Source organism: Lynx canadensis, chromosome B2 (assembly GCF_007474595.2).
Source record: "Lynx canadensis isolate LIC74 chromosome B2, mLynCan4.pri.v2, whole genome shotgun sequence".
NCBI lineage: Eukaryota > Metazoa > Chordata > Mammalia > Carnivora > Felidae > Lynx > Lynx canadensis.
This window is the reverse complement of record NC_044307.1, coordinates 45,534,659-45,552,190: the sequence shown is the minus strand read 5'-3', so window position 1 is coordinate 45,552,190 and position 17,532 is coordinate 45,534,659. Positions and strand designations below refer to the sequence as shown.

At 36.7% G+C, this 17,532-nt stretch overlaps 1 protein-coding gene across 1 annotated transcript in view; it reads right to left on the bottom strand.

The window, feature by feature from the left end:
• LOC115514033 (CD2 associated protein) overlaps window positions 1-17,532 on the bottom strand; it is a 136,801-nt gene that overhangs the window by 58,232 nt on the left and 61,037 nt on the right. Inside the window, exons 4-5 of the mRNA XM_030315672.1 lie at window positions 15,916-16,016; window positions 12,784-12,904 (exon numbers count right to left, since the gene is read on the bottom strand). Coding sequence (XP_030171532.1) covers window positions 12,784-12,904; window positions 15,916-16,016 — 222 coding nt within the window. The remainder of the gene's footprint in view (window positions 1-12,783; window positions 12,905-15,915; window positions 16,017-17,532) is intronic.

Below are 17,532 nucleotides of genomic sequence, written 5' to 3'. Positions count from 1 at the left end.
AACCTGAGGGGAAATCAAAAGTTGGATGCTCAACCGACTGAGCCACCTTTCTGTGGATTTTTATCTTAATTCTTCTCTACTTGAAGTGCCTTTTTCCTCTAATTCCTGAAATTTTCCACTTCACTGTTTATTTTTAGCACTTAATTATGATGTGCTTTTACCAGCCCTGGATTGTATGGTCACCCTTTTTGAATTTGTGGATTTATAGTTTGCATCAAATTGGACATATTTTAATATCTTTCTTCAAATATTTTTCCTGACCACCTTCTCTCTCCTCTTTTTCTGTAACTCTAGCTATGTATGTTAGACTCTTTAAAATTATCCCAAGTTTTTTGCAGTCTTTATGCTCTTTGTGCTTCACTTGGGATGGAGTCTACTACTACATTCTCAAGTTCGATCATTTTTTTCTTCGTGCTCTACTGGCAAAATTCCACAAGAAGGAATTCATTTCAGACATTGTGTATTTTGTCTCTAGTAGTCAGTTCCATTTGGTTCTTTTTTTATATCTTCTATTTCCCTCCTCATTAAGCTCACACTTTTGATTACCTCCTTGAGCATGCTGAGCATTTTTTTATAGTTATTTTAATATTCTTGTTGCCAACTCCATCATTTGTGGTCCACTTTCTATCAATCAATTTTTCCTCCAAATTGTCACATTTTGCTACTTCTTAGATATATAGCTGGTATTTCATTTTATTCAATGTCAGTGAGTGCTAGATCTTGTTCTAATCCTTTAAAAACCACTGGTTCTCAACCTGGGGTGCTTCTGTACCCCAAGAGATACGTAGCGGTGTCTGGAGACAATTTTAGTTATTATAGCTGAAGAGTGCAACTAATATTCAGCAGGTACAGATCAGAGATGTTTATAAACATTCTACAATACACTGAATAGACCCCAAAAGCAGAGCTATCCTGCCCAAACGTCATTAGGGACAAAGTTAAGAAACCCTATGTTAAAGAAAACTGATCTTTTTCCAGCAAACAGGTAAGTATCTGCATACCAGTGTGAAGCTTTTTCAGGGTAGACCTAGAATAGCTGCTATTTGAAAACCCATCTACTCTCACTTCACCCTTCCACTGAGTTACCCATGTATTCAATGAAGTCTCTCAAAACCAAATGGAGAGAATTCAAAAATTTTTGACCTTGTTTAAGTTCTGGGAATTATTCATGTTAATCCCCAGTAATTACTACTCTTCACAAACTGTTCACGTCTAACCTCACGAGGCCGCACCCCATACAATGACAGATTGGTATTCAGCCAAATACTCAAGGTAACTCTGTAATCACATTGCTAGAGCACTTTCACTTTCTCTCTCCCTCTCTCTCCCTCTCTCCAGGTAATCAGTTCCACAATTCTAACTATCTTGGCTTGGTTGAACTCTAATCTCTAACTCCTCAACAAAACTGACAACCTTCTGTTGAATTTCACTCTTCCTGCACTACAGTCCAAGTATTACCTCCTGGTACAAATTCAGGACAATGATAGGGTTTTCCTTATTTGCCCTTTTCTCAAGTATCTCATTCCTGTGCTGCCTATACTCTGAAAATACTTGGTTTTTTTTTTGTTGTTGTTGTTTTTGTTTTGTTTTGTTTTGTTTTGAGAGCGAGAGAGAGAGAGAGAGAGAGAGAGAGAGAGAGAAAGCACATGTGAAAAGGGAAGAGTGGCAGAGGGACAGGAGGTGGAGGGGGAGAGAGACAGAGGGGGGGAGAGAGCAGGGAAGGAGAATCTTAAGCAGGTTCCATGCTCAGGACTAAGCCCAATGCGGGGCTCAATCTCATGACCTTGGAATCATGATCTAAGCCGAAATCAAGAGTTGGATGCTCAACCAACTGAGCCACCCAGGTGCCCCTGAAAGTACTTGTTTTCAATAATTTGTTCAATTTCCCAGTTTTTAAGGTGGGAAAGTAATTCCACACTGTCTTACTCCCTCACTGCTAGAACTGTGGTCTAAATATTGTAATATACAGCTTCAATAACCAGCCTATCAGACAAAACAATATTCAGACAGAATAGTATGAGGTACCTACTGAGAGGCCTTTTAAAGTGAAACAATCTATGGTATTAATAAACCATACTCTGACAAATGCAACTTCATCAAATGATTTTAAGGTGCAATTTCCAGTTTTTAGAATTATGACCAAAAGTGAAAATTTTCTTTTAGATTTAGTGACTGTAAACTTTACTGGAGTCCTTAAAGCGTATCATTAAAATAAATGCCTAGATATTAAAAGTATCTAGTACTAATAGATAGGCTGATTGCTTTCACCTCATTGAAAATTGTCAAAACTACTATATTATTAAATCAATGGTTGGAAGGCAGTATAGCATAGCGATAAAGCACATGAACTTTAGAGTCAAACCTTTTTTTTTTTTTAATGTTAATTTATTTTTGAGAGACACAGACAGAGCATGAACGGAGGAGGGTCAGAGAGAAGGAGACACAGAATCTGAAGCAGGCTCCAGGCTCCGAGCTGTCAGCACAGAGCCCGATGTGGGGCTCGAACTCACAACCGTGAGATCATGACCTGAGCCGAAGTCAGATGTTTAACCTAATGAGTCACCCAGAAGCCCCACAGAGTCAAATCTGCCTAATTCATATCACCTCCTCTACTATATGTGCCCAGTGTCTTCACCTGTAAAAACAAGACTCTTCGTAAGACTGCTATGAGGATTAAACTGATTCCTATAAAGTGCTCGACAGTGTCTGGCTCAGTGGCTCTTATTTTTAATGAGTTTAAAGATGTATTACTGGGGCACCTGGGTGGCGCAGTCGGTTAAGCGTCCGACTTCAGCCAGGTCACGATCTCGCAGTCCGGGAGTTCGAGCCCCGCATCAGGCTCTGGGCTGATGGCTCAGAGCCTGGAGCCTGTTTCCGATTCTGTGTCTCCCTCTCTCTCTGCCCCTCCCCCGTTCATGCTCTGTCTCTCTCTGTCCCAAAAATAAATAAACGTTGAAAAAAAAAAGTTTAAAAAAAAAAAAAGATGTATTACTGAGCACCATTCAAGTTAAGAGACAACATGATAACACAGAACAAAAAACAAAAGGGAAAACATCTTAAACACAACAAGGAAGAATGAGAGGAGAAGGGGAGAGGAGAAAGGAAGAAAGTTATATGGAGAAGGGGGCTGGGTGTGAACAGGAGGTTTTATAATCAGAGAAAACAGAAATCTTACCAAATGCCTATATACTTCATCTGTCAGACTGTCCTTGAATTGCTAAGCTTGTAGAAAAATTGTATCTACATTTCATGTGTGCCACTGTCAGAAGACGTAACAAGCAAGTAAGTCTTCCTATTAAGCCTAAAACTCTCTCTTCCTTTTGTATTAAATCTCTATAGCAAAAGCCACTTAATGGCTTATACCTCCAAATAAAGTGACTTAAAATAACCAAAAGTCCTAAAATATAACTGTTGGGAAAAAAAAAGGAATCTTTATGTGAGCTGTACTGAGTGCTAAAGAAAAGTAAAACAAAGTAGAAACTTGATGAAAATACAAAGCATTTGATAGAAGCAATAAGTTCACTTTTTTTTTTTTTTTTTTAGAGAGAGAGCATGTGAATGGGGAAGAGGGACAGAGGGAGAGAGGGAGAATCTTAGGCAGCCACCACACCCAGCATGGAGCCTGACATGGGGCTCAATCCCACAACCCTGGGATCATGACCTACAGAGAAATCAAGAGTTAGACGCTAAACCGACAGAGTCACCCGGGTCCCCCGGCTCACTATTACACATTAAATGGGGAACTAATGTAGAGTATCTTAAAGTAAAACACGTAAACCAAGTAGGACTTAGAATCTAAAGTTGCTAGCATAAATTCCCCCTCTTTTTACTCCAAAGAATATCTTTCAGCATTATTCAAAGATTTTGAAAATAATCCTACATTTCCTAAGAAAATGTTGTGTGTGTTTTAAATAGTTAAAATCTGTATTCCTTAGTTCCTAAAGAGAATCTTCAGAAACAGCATCTGGCTATACAAAGACTCACAATGTATTACCAGTAAAAGTATCAAAACCCCATAACAATTTTCCTTACAAAGCTGTTCACTGGGAGTTGTTCAAGATGAATGCCAATGTGGGAATACAAACACCAAAGTAAGTGTGCACCACCTTAAACCCTGCAGGCCAAGCTGCAGACCACCAAATTCCCCTCTACCACCTTTGGCACTTCCAGCATATACCCCATTCCACAAGCATCCCGTGCACTAGCAACAAGCACTATCTTCTTTTCCAGAGCCCAAATAATCAAATGAAACCTCTGCTGACTCCTTCTAAGAGAATGAACCCTCCCTACCCATAAGAAATCAGAACTTCTAAAGAACAACCCATCAGGGTTTCTTAACCATTTCGTGTCATGCGTGCATCTAGTAGCCCGAACCCAGAGGAATGTGTGGCTCAAAACATTGAACTGGGAGGACCCTTTTAGTTTCCTCAAAATTCTGACCTCTCATTTTTAGCATCTCTCCTCTTTCATAGAAAAAAAACAAAAAACAAAAAAACTCAGACATCTCTCCTTCAGTTTCCCGGCACTAACGCTGGTGTCTCTCCAATCAATTGAGACTAATCATGATACCTATGGTGAGAATCTCACTTCCTCTACCTTCTGGGCAAATCCTGTTCTGGTGATCAATCCCATTCTTCTGAATTTGCATCTTCAACTCCTCCCTCTCCACTTGTTCTTTGCCACTGAATATATGTTGTTCTCAACTGCTGCACTGCTTTATACTTACTCTCTCCACTGCTTCCCCACCCAATCATCTGTCTTTACTGCCCTTAGGCAGGTCATGAATGCTCTCTTTGTCCCTAAATCCAAGATTACATTTTATTTATCTTACTTATCTTACTTAACCTCACAAGCAGCATCAGACAATACTGCCTATGTCCTCCCTGAAAAACTCTCCCCTTGACTACTGCACACTCATGGGTTTCCTCCTGGCTCTCTCTCTCTCTCTCTCTGTGCCTTCTTGGTCTTCTTTTTAGTAATTCTATCTCAGCTAATACCATGAATGTTGCTATATAGGATTCGATCCAAGGCTCTTTTCTTCACTCTAGACAGTCTCTCTAGGTGATCTCATCTAACTCCAAAGCTTCTGCAAAGGCTGTGCAACAGGAATGTTCCTTACATCTTTAAAACTGTAAGGAGACCAACATGAACAAAGGGGCGAGTTAAATAGGAGACAAAGAGAGGTAGGGGGAGGCATATGTAGATGCCCAGTCACATTTGTAGCCAATTTAAAAAGACTCTGGCTTTACTTTAAGTAAAATATGTACCTACTAGAAGGTGAGCACATTAACATTCAGGAGGCAGGTAACAGCAAGTAACAGCCTACTGCAATTGTACAGCAAAAAATAACTTATACCAGAGTAGGAGCAGTATTTAGCAGGTGACAAAATCAGCTAATGAATGTGAGATTAAAAGAGTTAAAGATGAATCCAGCTCTTTGGTTTAAATAAAAGAAAAATGGAGTTGCCATTAATTCAGATGAGGAAGACAGTATAGATCAAATTTAGGTGCAAGGAAAAGAAGAGATGATCACTTTGACCAACTTAAGTTTGAGATGCCTATTAGACATCTAAAGGGAGATTTTTATAGGCTTAGGGCAGGGAGGAGACTCACACACAGTAGAAAATACCAGAAGCTATAGTCACTGGCTTTATAGAATAAGGGGGGGATATTGAAATCAAGTCCTACTTAGCAAATTAAGTGGAATGTAAAAGATTACAAAGGACATCTAACAAAAATGGTTAAGTATATTTGACAAAATGAAAAAGGAGTCATTTCATTTTATAAAAATGGAAACATAACACTTCCATAGAGAAGCAAGGCTTTTCCTGAAATTGATTATCAGAAGACACTTATCTTGAGACTTTATAAAGAAATCACCAATAGAATAGATTATAAACTTACCACATTCCTATAAAAAATGTAATAGTGACTTTCTTCAGTTCTTCAATGAAAACTGAGGACATAAAAATAAAGTGCCTATGACCTGCCTACACTGTCTTGAGTCAGGATTATCTTCTTAACATTAATAGCTGGAGTTCAACTGGCCAAACCAAGAGGACCATCCCATATATTTTAGTTTATTAAAGAGAACAGCTTTACTAAATGTAAAGGGGTATAAGGAGAAACCACATAAACTAATCAAATGTGCTGGATATGGCTTTTCAATACTATAAGCAAAAAATAACATTTTGTAATGTAGAGTCAACTATAATTCTTATAACAGCTACTATAAACACAACATACATACCAAATAAGTAAAACAATAAAAAGACTGTAATAATACCAATTACAGAGTACATTACATTTCGTTAGGACATAGGAATAGTGGATCAATTCTTCTAATCATAATGCATAAGATGGAACTCTTAAATCAGAACTTAAAAGAACTATATTCTTTTATCACTAGAGGTTTCTAAAGTCCTTATAAAGCACACACTCCTTGGCATTCAAATCAATATGCAAAAACTTTCTGCCCTAAAAGTTAGAGTTTTTTAAAAAATGGAATTATAGTGTACTTCAACCACTGACTTCCCACCCCATAATCACAAAGCTCCACATTTAGAATGTGATGTTATTTTAAAGGGGTTAAGCAAGCAAGGAAGTACATTTTTAGCAGATAAAATTCTGCAAAGTTACTAAAATTCAAACAAGGCTGAATAGTGCAAGAAAGTACCCAAAGTACTTATAAAAAATTATAAATACAAAATATAAAATATAATAAAAATTTAAATTGTCCATCTTTTGCTGGTGGCCCTATATGGACGTAAACTTTTGCACATATTTTAAGGGCTGAGTTTCCATGGCATCATACACATCATTTCACCATAAGCTTTAATTTGTAACAAATTTTAATGTTAAAAATAAATATCAGAAAATCCAGTTACCTATAAAACATAAGAAACGATAACACACATAAGAAGTAATTCAGGGGATAGTGTTAAGTAACAACTGTACCACTAAATTTAAGCCAGATGTTTTCAGTATTTGTTTGTTCTCTAATGGTTTTTACACATCCTTAAAACATAAGTCCTGACTTTAGAATACCAAGTATTCTCAAATAAGTGTAACATAAAATATCTGTTTTCTATGACTCTTCTATATCTTCCTATCTCATTGATTTTCTATCTTTCAATGTAATCAACATCTGCACTGAAACAGATTTCAGCGTCTCAACCCCACTGCACTCTAACTCCTAGCAATAAAAACTGCTCTGCTTAACACAACTTTATCAGGTCACTATTCAAATACAATTGACTCCACATTTAAAAAAATTTTTTTGAATGTTTATTTATTTTTGAAAGAGACAGAGCACGCATGAGCGGGGGAGGGGCAGAGAGAGAGGGAGACACAGAATCCAAAGCAGGCTCCAGGCTCTGAGCTGTCAGCACACAGCCTGATGTGGGGCTCGAACTTACAAGTCGTGAGATCATGACCTGAGCCGAAGTTGGACGCTCAACCGCCTGATCCCACCCAGGTGTCCCACGGACTCCACATTTTTTTAAACAGGCAAATTAAAGGAAAGAATGAGGTAAAGAAGTAAAAATAAAATAGTGTGGTAAGAAAAGTACTAACATCCATTATGCTTCAAAACTTGCCGGGTACTATGCCAAGTTTTCTCTATACACATAATCTGAAAAATGAGGACATGCTTAAATGAGGTACTGATTAAATAAAGGACACTAGACAGACATTGACCAAAAGACAAGTTTTTAAAGGATTCAATTATTTGTTGCTTCAATTCATACAGTTTAGAGTACAGCCTTAGAGAAATTTAGAATCTTAAAAAGCTCATTGCAAAGGAGAAAAAATACATCCAAAGAACACTTAGAAATGGGAGGCAACCTAAAAATGGAAATTTGCACCTTTCACAAGGCTACTGGCCATCACCATTTCGTACTAAATACCCATGAAGTTAGTGTTCTTTTCATTAATTTTTTATTACGTGTACAAAGCTAAAAAGTACACTTCAACACCTTTAAAAGCCCGATGAGTCTTTGTTTTTAGTTTATTTACTTTTTGAGAGAGACAGAGAGAGACAGAGAGAGAGAGAGAGAGAGAGAGAGAGAGAGAATCCCAAGCAGGCTTCACACTGTCAATGCAGAGCCCAATGCGAAGCTCAAACCCACAAACGGTGAGATCATGACCTGAGCCGAAATCAAGAGTTGGATGCTTAACCGACTGAGCCACTCAGGCACCCCAAAAGGCAATGAGTATTAAATAAGGGATTCTAAAAAGATAATCAATGAGAGTATATGTGGCGGATTGTATTCTTATTTATATTTGGCATCTCAGCTTGTAGAAAAATTTATATATCCCTGCTCTGTTTGACTTAGACATGACCATGGCTGTCCAATACAGTATTAGTGGAAGCAATATGTGTAAATTTGGAGCAGAAGCTTTAAAAGCCATGCTCCTTTTTCCCTGCCTTTTGAAGCATTAAGCCATATGTCAAAGAGCAGACTCCATCAGTTTAAGTCCCTACATAACTATGTCTTTAAGCCTCCATGATTTTTAGGTTGTTTTCACTGCAGCATATTCTGAAAAACATATTATGCTACAGTTTATTTAAGAAAGAGGGGAATAGACAAATACATGTTTTCCTGTGTACCTGCATAAACACACACTGGGAGGATACCAAGAAAGTACAAATGCTTGCTATACAGAGCAGATGAGAAAAACCGGGTGGATGGAGACAAGTATTATAATGCATTTTTTTTTTTTTTTAAAGAACATATAGGGGAGTGTGGGTGGTTCATTCAGTGAAGCATCCAACTTCAGCTCAGGTCATTATCTCACGGTTCATGGGTTCAAGCCCCACACTGGGCTCTCTGCTGTCAGCACAAAGCCTGCTTCAGATCCTCTGTCCCCAGCCCCCTCTCTGTCCCAACCCACTTATGCATGCATACTCTCTCTCAAAAATAAAAATTTTTAAAAGAAAAAGGTTTTTATATTATAATGTACATTTTTATGTACTAATTTTTGATATTTTTTTTCTATTTTTGAGAGAGAGAGAGTGCACAGGGAGGAGCAGAGAGAAGAGGGGGACAGAGGATCCAAAGCAGGACCTGCACTGAGAGCAGAAGAGCCCAATGTGGGGCTTGAACTCACGAACCATGAGGTCATGACCTGAGCTGAAGACAGACATTCAACTGGCTGAGTCACCCAGATGCCCTTATATACTAATTTTTGAACCAAGAGAATATATCATCTAGTGTCATATATATATGTGTGTGTGTGTGTGTGTGTGTGTGTGTATATACGTATGTGTGTATATGTGAACTATGTACCACATGAACTAATAGGTAAAATTTTATTCATATCATTATATGTATACTTTCCAGAGAGTGTACAGCTTTCATGTGCTTCTCAAAAGTGAACCAAGAAACATGAAGAAAGCAATACTCTTGCCTAGAGGCAATAATCACCCTCAAATGCTGACTGATCAACCCCTGATTTTAAAAGCACAGCGCTCTATGCAAGTAGGCTAACCAACTGTAGCAGAGATTCATCTACTTTCCCTAGAAAAAAAACAGTACCATTATCTTCCGTTCCGGAAAACAGATGACATCATCAACTGGAATGAGGGCTACCTGCTCCATATATAAATTATGGAGTTTTATTTATACTATTTTTCCTCAAAGGGCTGGCACTATAAAAAGGCACATAAGTGACATGAGATAAAATATAATACTCTGGAGTAAAAATTAAACAGCTCATAAGCTATTCACTTTTTGGACCCTTCTATAGTCTCTGCCCATAAATAGCTGCCTATAAATAGCTGACAGCTTGGGGAGCCTGGGTGGCTCAGTCGGTTAAGCGTCCGACTTCAGCTCAGGTAACGATCTCACAGTCCGTGAGTTTGAGCCCCGCGTCGGGCTCTGTGCTGACCGCTCAGAGCCTGGAGCCTGTTTCAGATTGTGTGTCTCCCTCTCTCTCTGACCCTCCCCCGTTCATGCTCTGTCTTTCTCTGTCTCAAAAATAAATAAACGTTAAAAAAAAAAAAATTAAAAAAAAAAAAACACACACACACAAGGAACTTGAACAGATACTTTTCCAAAGATGATACACAATGGTCGACAAGCATATAAAGATACTCAACATCAGTAATCATCAGAGAAAAGCAAATCAAACTCACAATGAGATAACATCTCATACCCGTTAGGATAGCTAATATCAAAAAACAGAAAAGTGTTGCTAAGGATATGGACAAATTAGAACCCTTTACACTGTTGGTGGAAGTGTAAAATGGGGCAAACACTATAGAAAATTATATTTAGCACTTCTTTAAGAGATTAAAAAAAGAACTATATATAATCCAGCAATCCCACTTCTGGGTATGTATCTGAATTGAGAACAGGTCTCAAATATCTGTATGCCCATGTTTTAGCAGGATTATTCACAACTGCCAAGAGGTGGAAACAATTCACACATCCATGAATGGATGAACAGCTACACAAAATGCAGTACATACATACAACAGAATATTATTCAACAAATGAACTTTATGCTAAAAAATGATCAAAATGATAAGTTCCATATGTTTTTTACAACCATTTTTCAAAAAAAAAAAAAAAAAGTCCATATAGAGGAAAACAAGGGCAAGAATGATTAGAAGGAAAAACACAGAAGTTTAGAACATAACATCTTCTAAAAAAGTTGCAGTCAGAGCTACATATTATATTTGCTTTTGTTGTTGTTTTAAGACAACACACAAGCAGGAGAGGGGCAGAGAGAGGAGGAGGGAGGAAGAAAATTTTAAGCAGGCTCCACCCCCAGGGCAAAGCCTGGCTCAGGGCACAACACTGGGCTCAATGTCATGACCTGAGCTGAAATCAAGAGTCAAACCTTTAATCAAATGAGCTACCCAGGCGCCCCCAAGCTGCATATTTTATTTCTAATATTTCCTGGAACATTTCTGAGAAGATGAAAACCTACAAAGTAAGTGACAAACAATATATTCCGTTTAGAACTATATTTCACTAGTACCTTATACTCAGATCATTTTACTCCAGACTAAAATGTACTAAAATTTGAGTTCATATCTTGTCTCATCGCCCAGAGGCCTGGACCTTAAGCTTCTGGAATGCAGAGGGGATTCTGTGCCCTCACAAAACCAAACTAGCACTTAGCACACAAGAAGCTTAAGAAACATTCACTGATTAAACTGGCCTCTACCGCTTCCTAAGGTCATATACTTTATTCTAAAAGTAAGATTAGAGTTAAAACTACTACTGATTTTTTTAAAAAAAATTTAATGTTTATTTTTGAGAAAGAGAGACAAGAGTACAAGCGGGGAAGTTGCAAAGAGAGAGAGGGAGACACAGAATCCAAAGCAGGCTCCAGGCTCTGAGCTGTCAGCACAGAGCCCAACGTGGGGCTTGAACTCATGGACTGTGAGATCATGACCTGAGCCGAAGTCAGATGTCTACCTGATGGAGGCACCCAGGCGCTATTAAAACTGAGCAGAAATAAAAGTTCTTTAGAGAAGAATGTCAAGTAATAAACAAAGATGGGATGGTGGAGTTAGAAAATCATCATTTTGCAACTATCGAACTAATAACTAACTCAGGCAAAATTTATCCATGGATGCTTAAACTGTTGGGAGAAGTTTGATGAGGAAACAGGATATTTACAAAGTCTCCAAGTATCTCCCTACAAGACACTTACCAATTATAAAGGAAAAAAAAGTACATTTACTGGCAACACAATTTGAACCAAGGAATCAAATTTCACATCACCAAAAATAAAGCACACAGACATCATGTGTCTTCTGATACAATGCAATGAGATAGCATCATTTTGTAATTCTGTCAATAAAATACACCCTAAAACTAATGATGAGGAATCCGGAGAAAAGCCCAAACTGGGATCTACTATATAAAATATCCAGCTTAAACTCTTCAAAATTGTCAAGAAAAAAGTAGAGAAAAGCTGGGAAACAATTCTCAAGAAAGAAACTTGAGAAACAAATTCCCTCCATGCTTTTCCAGAAATAGGAGAAAAAAATAGTTATATAAAGCATTACTAGAACAATTAAATCTGTATATGAACTATGGATTAAATGATATTGTCAAATTGAATACTGTCAATATTTAATGTCTTAATTTTGATAAGTATATTAAACCTCACTACATATACTGTTCCATACAGAAAAAGAGCTACTTATCCCTGCATTACCACTTATGAATTTAATTTCTCTTTAAAAAAAAAAAAACTAATTCCACAGCAATTCTTAAAAATAAAAATAATAAAAATAATTTAAATTTAGCTTGGGATAAAATGCTCTTGATCAGTTTTACATGGTGAGCAAACTTAAGATAAATTTGCAGGTGAGTCTATAAATGATGGCAATCACAAAATAATTAAATGACATTCTGGCTGCACAAAAAAATGTAATTATCTCAATATGGAAAAACACAAAAGCAAGTTTTTTTTCAATTCCTAAAATCTCTGAAGTAGACAGGCCATTTGCAAACTCAAATCAAAACACTGTATCAGTACATCTTAAGTGGGAAGAAATCAGAAAACGTAAGGACTATCAATTCATAATCAGGGTACTAAACATTTAGTTTGGGTTGAAACAAACATGAGAAGGAAAAATATTAAAGTATTTGCCTAGGAATTTAGTTCATTTAAAGTCCCTGTCATAAGCTGCTTCATAAAAGTAGAAAAACTGAAGCTCAGAGTTCAACACAAGAACAGAGTTTCAAATAATACAGAATAAACACTAGATCATATATAATTTTATTTAAATCTATTCGAAATTTTTAAACAATCTACCTGAATCCTCCTGGGCTTCATGAGTTTCACCATCATCTGTTACCTCTAATTCTTTCACAAAATTTGAGGGAAACAGTCCCAACTTGTTGTTCAGGGTTCCACTCCACCATCCTTCTTCTACCTGAAAGAGTTCACAACTCAAAAATGATAAAAATTTCCCACTGTGGGAAAATTAAGCTACATAAGTGAGCACAAAGTTAATGACGCAAAATAATCCCTTTAAATCTGTTAAGGAAATACAATGGGGAAAATATATTTTTAGTAAATTAAATCTAAACGGATTAGATTGATCATATATAGGATTAGTCATATCGGTAGTATTTTACAACATTTACAACGAGAATTTGTAATCAAGTGCAATGTATGACATAAATAATTGTTATGAAAATATCAGATAACCAAGAATAAGGTATTAATAGCAGGAAGTAGATAGCTCTTTCCTGGAATCTCACTTCTTTTAAACCCAACTAAGTCTCAATTTGTAATCATTTCAATATTTATAATCTATTTCATATATTATTTAAGTACATGAAGATTTTTTATTTGGAAAAAGCTTGATGAATATAATTTCCCTTTTAAGTGACTCTTAACCCAAGTAAGAAAAAGAATCACTTATTTTTAAAATCCAGATACTAGGCTCTTCAAAACATTCCCCCCCACCTCAACCAGAAATATCTTCCGGAACCAAACTCAGAATTACAAAGCAAACTTTAAAAAGGTATTCATCCAGCAGGCACTCACTAGGTATAACACCTTGGTGTTAACTACTAGGGAAAGACTGATATTTGCATATGAGAAATCTCTGCCCTTGAGTGAAATAACCTAAAGAAAACAAACACTAAGCAGGTAGTTACAATACAATGCGTGCTGTAACAAAGCTATGAACAAAATGCTGAAAAAGCACAAGAGAAAGGCTTAAAATAGTTTTTAAAAGGCTCCCCTAAAATGAAATGACAAAAGAGCTAGACATTAAAGGCTGAGTAAGAGTTTTCTAGGTACAAAGCAAATGAAAAATACAGTGACATAAAAATAAATGACTTATTTCCAGAGTATATACAGCTGAGATACAAGATGGCTAGAATACAAGCTGTCTGAGGAAGAAATGGAAGGCGGTTACGAGTGAAGAGTTCAGAATTTTTTTTAGCAGATTTAAAGAGACTCCAAAGTTTTGAGAGTTCTTCAAACCATGGTGATGGAGATATATAGACCAAATGGCAACTAAGAGAGAAGCATCAGAAAACGTATTATCTACACCTGCAATCACAAATTGGCAGCAAGGGAGTAGTTAGGGTAAATAACCTTATAATTCCCATAAATTAAGGAATTCTCAAAAGGCAGGATAGCACAGCAATGAAGAATAGTAAGATTCTGCTCTGCTGAATCCCGTGTGTATGGGCATGGGCAGAAATAGCTGAAACAAGATCTCCTAGCCTGCATGCTCATCAACAAGGTAATCGGGACACCCCTCCACCAAGAAGTGGTGGTCTTTGTCCCCACAGCCTTCAATCTTGCTGACTTCTGACATGTTTGTAGCCAAAAGAATAGGGTGAAAGTGACACTACCACTTCCAAGGTCTGATTATAAAAGGTCTCTAAAGGAAGTAACATAGTAACAAAATTAGGTTAAGAAAGATCATTAAAACAAGTAACAGCACTTTTAATTTACACACTGTATTTACTGCCATAGAATTTGTATGTATGAATAAAAATCAAAACATGTAGGCATTCTAAAATGTTTATTTTTATTCTTAGCTACTTTGATTACATCAATCTTTAGCTTAAAATTCAACATGTTCACTGAAATACTTACACTCAGAGCCCTGAAATGCCATGCAATAAGTCCAAGTATCCTAAGGCCCCAATACAGTGAGAAAGCCAAGCCAAATGGAGAAGCTACATAATGGCTCTCCAGAGGCAGTCTTCAAGTCTTCTAGGTACCAATCACATTAGTAAAGAAGCCTTCCTAATATTCTACCAGCACCTAAACTTTGAGTCTTTCGACTTGAAGCCCCCACACATCATGGAACACAGACAAGCCATCCCAGCTGTGCCCTATCTGAATTCTTGACTCATATAATATCCATGACCTAATAAAACAGTTGTTCTTTGCTACAAACTTTGGGATAGCATGATATGCATCAACAGTAACTAGAACAGTTAATCACTTATCTTCTATGACTCAAACTCTTCATATATAAAGTAGAAATAAAAATTCCTGTCTCCTCAGGCTGTTAAGAAATTTAAAGAAAATAATAAATGTGAAACACTTAGCATAATGCTTCAGACACATAGGTTCAATAAAAATTATTATTGCCACCTGATAGAAATAAAACAGAATTGTCTTTTGTATAAATACATTGATTTTAATATAAACATTAAGGGATAAACTACATGATGTTATGATATAAAATCAATCCTTATACATGATATACATGACTATACATGATATCAAAAGATACACTTTGAAAATGGGATCTTCAGCTGCCAAATAAAACTTTTAATATTCCTTTAATATTCCTTTAATTCCTTTAATATCCCTTGGTTAACATCTGAATATGGTAATTCAAATAAGGCAAACCTTTTAAAGAGATTCTACTTTTGTATCCCTCTGCTATGCAGAAGGTAAAATTGATTCTATTTTATTGCTTTGTGCCTAAAGTGAATTCAGAATCAAAGAAAATGTTTATTTTTATTCTCAGCTACTTACATTAATCTTTAGCTTAAAAATTTTTTATTCCTGAAGTCAATACATACAAATACAGTAAGTACACAAGACCAGGTGTAGTAAGAATGAATAAAACTTGGTTGATGGGAGTGGAGGGTGGGTGATGGGTACTGAGGAAGGCACCTTTTGGGATGAGCACTGGGTGTTGTATGGAAACCAATTTGACAATAAATTTCATATATTGAAAAAAAAAAAAAGAATGAATAAAGCTTTATTCCAAAGGATAAGACAACCTTACATAAGTCATTAAAGAACCATTTTAAAACCTGTATGTTAAAATGTGTATAAAAAGCAATGAAACTCGTAAAAAAGTTCTAATGAAAACTTAATATTCTTACAAGTCAGTTTTCTAATACCTAGAGCATCAATTACAATTGCTGGTTCGTCTCTAACATAGGTTTTCCTTACCTCTTCATTAATATCAATAATATCTCCCACTTTCAGCTCCAGTTCATCCTCATTTTGTGGAAGGTACTCAAAGAGAACTTTACACTGACGCTTCTTGGTCTCTAAAGGAAGTAAATTAGTAACAAAATTAGGTTGAGAAAGATCATTAAAACAAATAACAGCACTTTTATTTACACAGTGTATTTACTGCCATATGTATGTATGAGTTTGTATATGTATGAATAAAAATCAAAACATGTAAGCATTCTAAGCAGCTAACCACAATCAGTTCTGGCTGGCTTTTCACCTTGCCCCCACACTACAACCTACTCATGCCAAAATAAATTCAAACCAACTACAAATAAGGTAACAAGGCTCCTAGCCATGAAATCTATTTATACGTGTGATCCCCAACTAGACAAAAGTAAAACAGCCAATGCCAATTATGAGACTAAAAACACATACAATAAAAGACACTGTCGGCAAAACAAATTTTATCATAGCTAAGCTATCCTCCAAGACAGTAATTTTCAGACGACTTCCTGATCGAAGTCTAGGAATACTCAAAATGCGCTAATTTAAAAGTGTCTGTGTTAAAAAGACACAAAATGAATAAATCTAAAATGTATCTTATCTTCTTTAACAGCTCTACTTTCCAACAGATAAAAATCAAATTCACATAGGTAAAGATAACAGTAATTTTACTTTAACTTTTCAAATGAACTTCATTTATTTAGACAAATAATGTTAACTTATAACCATGCAGTTTTAGGTTCTCAACTTCTTTCAAACTCTAAGAATTGAGAACTCAGACTCACTCCCATCTTTAAAATTTAATCATTAAAGTACCTATGGATAGATGACCAGGTATCACCGATAAAAGGATTACCTCCTGCTAGTCAAATCCTCTATGTTCCTCAGACCAGCAGCAACAGTATCACTTCAAAGCTTCTTAGAAATGCAGGCTCCACCTCATACCTACCTGTTCTGGACTGAATTGTGTCCTTGACTGTACTGAGAGGCAGGACCTTTAGGGAGGTAATTACAGTCAACTAACATAAAAATGGAGCCCTAATCCCCACACACACTTAATTGTGCATGTGTGCACGTGCGCACACATATACAGGAGGCTGTGTGAGGATGCGGGGTCGGGACGAAAAGGCAAGACCTGCAAGTCTGGAAAAGAGGCCTCACCAGAATCCAACTCTGACAGCACCTTGATTTTAGACTTCTAGCCTCTGGAACTGTAAGAAAATAATATTGCTTCTGTTGTTTAAGCCATCTAGTTGGGGATATTTTGTTATGACAGCCCCAGCAGGCTGAATCAGAAACTGTACTTTAAGATCTCCTAGGTGATTCTCAATCTTGCACTCAATGATCTAATTATACTGATTTCTAATTGCTTGAAAATGACAAGCCCTATTCCTTTTGAGACTTAAATACACTGCTTCTTTTAAAAAAAATTAATGTCTATTTATTTGGGGGCGGGGGGTGGGGGATGAGGGATGAGAGAAATAAGGGATGAGAGAGGGAAACACAGAATCCAAAGCAGGCTCCAGGCTCTGAACTGTCAGCACAGATCCCAAGATGGGGCTGAAACCCACGAACCAAGAGATCATGACCTGGGCCAAAGTCAGA